Here is a 6813-nt window from a genome sequence, read left to right as displayed (position 1 = left end):
AGATGTTGTATTATTATTGTACTCCTTAGTAAATATTCATGCACTTATGACACCGGGTTTTGGGATGTTCTAGAATTTGTTTATGGTTTGCTTAACCTCGATACAGTTTTACTTGTATAATATTTAAATTGTATTTATCTACGACTCTAACGCATTTATGTCTCCACCTAACAATATTCATGATTCAAAAATAATAAAATGAATAATTAAATTGTCAATTCACCGTTGGCTTGCCTAACGGCGACGTTGGGTGCCATCACGACTTATAGTGGATTTTGGGTCATGACAATTTATCATATTAAAGCTCTTATTATTCATAGAAGTGATTGAAAAGCTACCAAGCACAACGCGGCGTGAGCAACAAACCAATTAATCGGTTCTTCGCCCGTTTATTGATCCATTTTTCCTGTAGATGCAATGCTCATAGTGATAAACTATATATGATCATTCCCATCCATCATCCTGGTGGGCAGAGACAGGCTTACTAGTCTTCATTTGTGTCTCATTCCGCCTGCCATCCTCCCCTGAAATTTCTTCCAGTGACCTGCCTTTTGTCTCAGTCACCAAGAAAGTGAAGGCGAATCCAAGCATATTTGTGACAGCCAACAGCATCATGGCTTTCTTGATTTTATGAACATTTCCATCTTGCGTGTATTGTTGTATCCCAAATGCACTAATCAGCGCCCCGGCCTTTCCAGATGCGGCGCTCAGTGCGTGGCAGGTGGATCTCACTCTTGTCGGAAAGAGCTCCGCGGGGAGCACAAATGTGGTCGAATTAGGTCCAAAGTTGGCAAAGAAGAAAGTTAAGCCATAAAGAGTTGCGAATGTCCATTTGTGCTCCTTAGTCTTTAGATAATCATATTTGACTCCAATGATCGCCATGAAAACTGTCATCATGAAGAACCCCATCAATTGTATCCTAAACCTGCCAATTTTTTCAATGAAGAACACTGTGAACCAGTAACCAGGGAAAGTACCAAGCAAGGCAATCACGAACATGGCACGCGATGTCTCAAACATCTCCCTCAAAGCAGAAATATTTTGGGCTTTGCTAGTGAGTCCCATGACTGGAAATATGTCCTTTTGAGTGAGGTTTTGGCTATAGAAAGCTATGTCCAACAAGAACCAAGTTGTCATTGTACCTATTAAGTGAAGCCCGTGGCGCTGGAAGAACTCACTGGAGAGCAAAGGATATTCATTAGCTGCCTTGAATTGGGCCAATTTTTCACCTTCTGCTTGGATTTCTATATCAAGAACCTTCCCCATGTTAATCGCTGCTTGTTTAGCATTTCCCTCAATAATAGCAGTGTAACGCCCTGTTTCAGGCATTTTCATTCTCCAATAATAGGTAACAAGTGCTGGAAGAGCCCCGACCATCAACACGATCCGCCAAACATAATCAGCCTCAGGCTCCGTGGACAAAATTTCATCCTGATCAAATGGTTTACCTCCGTACTTGATTAAAAACACTTTGGAGATAATCATCGAAACGAGCCCCGCGAAGATGATCCCAACTCCTTGCATAGCAAACACCGCAGCAATAAACGCCCCACGAGTTGACTTGTTAGCATATTCAGACATGATTGTAGCAGAAAGAGGATAATCTCCTCCAATTCCAAATCCAAGCCAGAATCTGAAGAAACAGAGCGTCCCTATTACAGATTTTGCACTATACCCAAAGGACAAGCCAGAACAAAGTGCACAAACGACCATGAGAATTAAAGTGAGTCCATAGACTTTTTTCCTACCAAGTTTGTCTCCTAACCAGCCGAATACGAGTTGGCCAGATAGAGTACCAACTAGAGCAACTCCAATCACCCAATTGTTAGCCATGTGAGGCAATTTGCCTGGGGCTTTCGCGGCAGGATCATAGTAATAGAGGCGGCCTAAGAGCTTAGAGACAGTAGAGATGCAGAAGAGATCGTACGCATCAGTGAAAAATCCCATTCCAGCAATGATAACGGCAGTGACATGGTACCATTGGGTACGTGCTGTGTCAAGAGCATTGAGCACTACAAGATTGTCTGAGGCCATGTTGATTTTTTCTCTTGTTTGATGAGATTGGTTTGTGTCTCTAACTTGCTATACATATATAAACAGTTAATGCGATTAATTAATTGACGTTTACGCCTAGGTTCCATAGCTAGAACAAGAAATTGGTTGATTGGAGAATATCCTTCTTCTTTGCTTAAATCAATAATATGCCTCCAACTCAACACCACCACAAGAAATTGAAACAACAAGGTGACAGTGATATTCTTATGCTTTACAGTAGATTAATCTTCTTTCGGCAATCACTTTGAGACAGCCAGAACGCGCTAAACTTGCTTATTGATCATCTTGATTAACGACCGCTATATCCACGAGCTTCAACTTATATACTAATGATCTATTTTGGACAAAGCTGTACCAATAATAGGTTTACTTCTTCAGCTTTGGGTTTAAGTTATATACTCCAACAATTTAAATAACTTTTATGCTATATCAGCTTTGGGTTTACTCTATTTTTCAAGTTATTATATCAGACTTGCTAGAGAATTATCTATTGTTGTATGTCAACTTAAACTTAATGATATAGGAAACTTCTACACCATTAATGCACGGAACTAGAATGTTTAGCTTTCACGTTTTTTTTCACTTCATTTGGTTGTTTAAGATATATCGTTTTATACCTTTTAATTAACATTATGCCGTTTGGTTTAATTTTATCATTTTTTCCTATGCATCTTGCTGCAATTTGTTGCTAGCGTTCCAGAAAACTTACAGTTGTTTTCTTTTAACTGGGGGATTGTAACCTGAACATATATATGAATGGTACCATTCATATATATGCTTATCGCCGTCGGTGTCACTCCATGAATGGTTAACATCAAAGGAGAGAATTTGTCTGCATAGCTTTCATCCAAACAAAAGTGGGAAGAATGGTAAATTCCAATTTTGAGCATACAAATACCAACTTTGTTCTTGCAGGTCATTAGCTATATTATCCTTGGTCTTGCTCGTTTATTTGTCCTTTCTGGCTTTATTGTTTTACTATAGTAAATAATTTATCTTGTCCAACATAAGCTTATTCTGCTGCCTAATTAATTATGGTCCTGCTGGTTTCCTGGTTTGTATTGTTTCGGTACATTTTAGACAGTTATCAAAAGTTAGCTGAATTTTGGCATAATTCCAACTACCTTAAATGACCCCATTATATTTAATCCAGTCGTAGTCCAGGGACTGGTGCAATGTACTAATCTGTCACCACCTTATAATAACTTGATAAATTAAGTCTCAATTCCAAATCTTGAAACAATTAAGGATCCTATGGGTGATGGAATGTAACGAATCAAGCTTACGAGGGTGATATTTTGTGCTTAAAGGATGGATCGTAGCCGTTAGGCTGAGTCTTGGCAGTTAGGAAATTAAAGTTCCATCCATTTAAAGTTCAGTCCTTTCATATTTTAAGTACAAGTTTCAACTGTCTTATATTTTCAGTATTTCAGTTTTGCCCTTCCGGTTATGTTAGTTAGAAGTCGACAAGGGAGTTAAGTAATTTGTTAGAAATCAAGCTGTATTTTTGCTAGACGTATTCATTTTTGGAAGGAGCATGAGAATTTCTCTCTCTCTCTAGATCTCATTCGTTCTTATGCTTCTCTTCTCAATTGCTGTAGAATTCTTCTTCACGATTTTGATTAGCCAGTGTGATTCGTTACAGGAACTTTGGGAACCGCTTCTCAAAATTGTTACTTATGCTTTTAGTCCCATGACTACCAAATCAAATTAGCTATGATCTAAATATTTTTTCTTGTCTTTTCTTAATTATTACAAACGGAGGTAAATTCATTCATATAAGCAGAGACGGACCTATGCTATACCAAGAGGGGTTACCGGCAGTGGCGGAGCCACCTTATAAGAAGGGGTGTCAAATCGCGAGAAAAATACACTGTGTAGCTAGGTAAAATAAATAAATTATATGTATATATATTATGTATTGACTCCCTTTAATTTCCTGATATGTTTACTTTTATATATTTTGACACCCCTTAAAGAAAATTCTGGCTCCGCCACTGGTTACCGGTACCCCTAAAGTTCGGCAAAAAATTCATGTATATATGTATATATTTTTAAAAAATAGTGATATATTAATAGCGGACATCCTATATATCAAATTTTAATAGAATCCAAAAAGGCAGCCCGACCTTCAAATTCTGGGCCGCCTCTGCATATAAGACTGTAGCTTTTCTTTTTTTCCAACTTCATTGTCAAGAAAAAGACCAACAAGATCTAACAATATTTACACAAAATATAAATACATAGTTAACCCATATATCACTTTTCGTTTCAGACAGCAAAGGAAATAACCACTTCGGGAGGGAGTAGGACAGGAAATAGAAAATGCAAAATTATTCCCCCACCAATGCAACGCGAATTGGTGAAAGAAAACAATTATCCTAATTTCCTTGCTTAGTGAAGCCCTTATTCTGGAGGTGACTGAAGCTGGAACACAACATTGTGTGACATCCATTGCCCACTTATTAATACATTTGCTATATGCGTATATATATATATATGCATCTACGTATTGCTCAAAGTGAAAAATAAACTTGCCAATATCATATACCATATCTCAATCCCATCCATCGTCCTGGTGTCCAGAGACAGGCCTAGTACTCTTCATCTGCGTCTCATTCTTCTGTTCATCCTCCCCTGAAATTTCCTCCAGTGACCTTCCTTTTGTCTCAGTCACTAAAAAGGTGCAGCAAAATCCAATCATATTTGTGAAGGCCAAAAATATCATGGCTTTCTTAATTTTATGAATATTTCCGTCTTGCGTGTACTGCTGCACCCCAAATGCACTAACCATTGCCCCTGCCTTTCCAGATGCCGCGCTCAGGGCATGGCAAGTGGATCTCACTCTTGTCGGAAAGAGCTCCGCGGGGAGCACAAATGTTGTCGAATTGGGTCCAAAGTTGGCAAAGAAGAAAGTTAAACCATAAAGAGCTGCGAATGTCCATTTGTGATCTTTAGTCTTTAGGTAATCATATTTGACTCCAATGATTGCCATGAAAACTGACATCATGAAGAACCCCATCAGTTGTATCTTAAACCTGCCGATTTTCTCAATGAAGAATACTGTGAACCAGTAACCAGGGAAGGTACCGAGCAACGCAATCACAAACATTGCACGTGATGTCTCAAACATCTCCCTCAAAGCTGAAATGCTCTTGGCGTCACTAACTAGTCCCATGGTTGGGAATATGTCCTTCTGTGTGAGATTTTGGCTGTAGAAAGCTATGTCCAACAAGAACCAAGTACTCATTGTACCTATTAAGTGAAGTCCGTGGCGCATGAAGAACTCATTGGAGAGTAAAGGGTACTCATTGGCTGCTTTAAATTTGGCCAATTTTTCACCTTCTGCTTGAATTTCAATGTCAAGAACCTTTCCCATGTCAAGCGCTGCTTGTTTAGCATTTCCCTCAATAATAGCAGTGTAACGCCCTGTTTCAGGCATCTTCATTCGCCAATAATAGGTGAGAAGAGCTGGAAGAGCTCCAAGCATCAATACGATTCGCCAAACATAATCTGCCTCAGGTTCCGTGGAGAAAACTTCATCCACATTAAATGCCTTACCCGCGTAATTCATAAGAAAGATTTTCGAAACAGTCATTGAAACAAGCCCGGCAAATACGATCCCAACGCCTTGCATGGCAAAAACTGCAGCAATAAACGCCCCACGAGTTCTCTTATTTGCATATTCGGACATGATTGTGGCAGAAAGAGGATAATCTCCTCCAATGCCAAATCCAAGCCAGAATCTGAAGAAACAGAGTGTCCCCATAACAACTTTTTTGCTATACCCGAAGGACAAACCAGAGCAAAGTGCACAAATGACCATGAGGATTAAAGTGAGTCCATACACTTTCTTTCGGCCAAGTTTGTCTCCGAGCCAACCAAACACGAGCTGTCCAGTTAAAGTACCAACCAAAGCGACTCCAACTACCCAATTATTAACAGGATGAGGCAGTTTTCCAGGGGCGTGCTTAGCAGGATCGTAGTAGTAGAGACGGCCTAAGAGTTTGGAGACAGTGGTGATACAGAAGAGATCGTAGGCATCTGTGAAAAAACCCATTCCAGCAATGATAACGGCTGTGACATGGTACCATTGGGTTCGTGCAGTGTCAAGTGCATTGAGCACTGTAAGATTGTTTGAGGCCATGTTTGCTTTTTACTGCAAATTTAGGCTGTGTTTTGATGGTATTGTTTGGGTGTATGTAACTCGACAGTATATATAGACTGAGCGCACAATGTTAATTAAATGACGTTTAATCCTAAGCGTTCAGTGGCTAGAACAAGAGATTGAGGATAAGTATCCACAGGATATCCTTCTTCTTTGCTTAAATCAAGCATATGCTTGAATCAAAAATAACCTAGGACAAAAAGCGCGCATGCTTATGCTTTATATGACAACTTTTTCTTGTCTGGTCCAAAAAGAAAGATACAAATTTATATATTTAAAATAATTTAACTTTAAACTTCTTAGTTTACTTTAATAACATATTTTTATAGTCACACAAATGACATGACAATGTTTAAAATGAACCCGAGTTTTGCTCATTAATCATTATATAATACTCTCTTCGTCAGATGCGTATCCAGAATTTTAGGAGAATGAATGTGCACCATTACCTTTAAGATAAATGTTTGTTTGACGGGACCAAAGTGTTTGCTTGAGCATGGGTTCACTCATAATTATTTATGTTAGTTATCACGAAAATACAAGTATTATACATAGTTTAGAGAGAGGAGCATGGGTTCACGTAAACTCAC

At 38.9% G+C, this 6813-nt stretch overlaps 2 protein-coding genes across 2 annotated transcripts; both read right to left on the bottom strand.

Annotated features, from left to right (window-relative positions):
• Positions 1–289: 289 nt before the first annotated feature.
• Positions 290–2069, bottom strand: LOC104095717 (low affinity inorganic phosphate transporter 4). The gene has a single exon (XM_009601907.4). The coding sequence runs from the start codon at positions 2032–2034 to the stop codon at positions 445–447; it is 1590 nt and encodes a 529-aa protein (XP_009600202.1). The 5' UTR covers positions 2035–2069; the 3' UTR covers positions 290–444.
• A 2154-nt stretch (positions 2070–4223) lies between these two features.
• Positions 4224–6265, bottom strand: LOC104095718 (low affinity inorganic phosphate transporter 5). Its single transcript, XM_009601908.4, has one exon. The coding sequence runs from the start codon at positions 6200–6202 to the stop codon at positions 4613–4615; it is 1590 nt and encodes a 529-aa protein (XP_009600203.1). The 5' UTR covers positions 6203–6265; the 3' UTR covers positions 4224–4612.
• Positions 6266–6813: the final 548 nt, after the last annotated feature.

Source organism: Nicotiana tomentosiformis, chromosome 6 (assembly GCF_000390325.3).
Source record: "Nicotiana tomentosiformis chromosome 6, ASM39032v3, whole genome shotgun sequence".
In the NCBI taxonomy this organism is placed as follows: Eukaryota; Viridiplantae; Streptophyta; class Magnoliopsida; order Solanales; family Solanaceae; genus Nicotiana; species Nicotiana tomentosiformis.
This window is presented reverse-complemented; position numbering and strand designations above follow the sequence as displayed.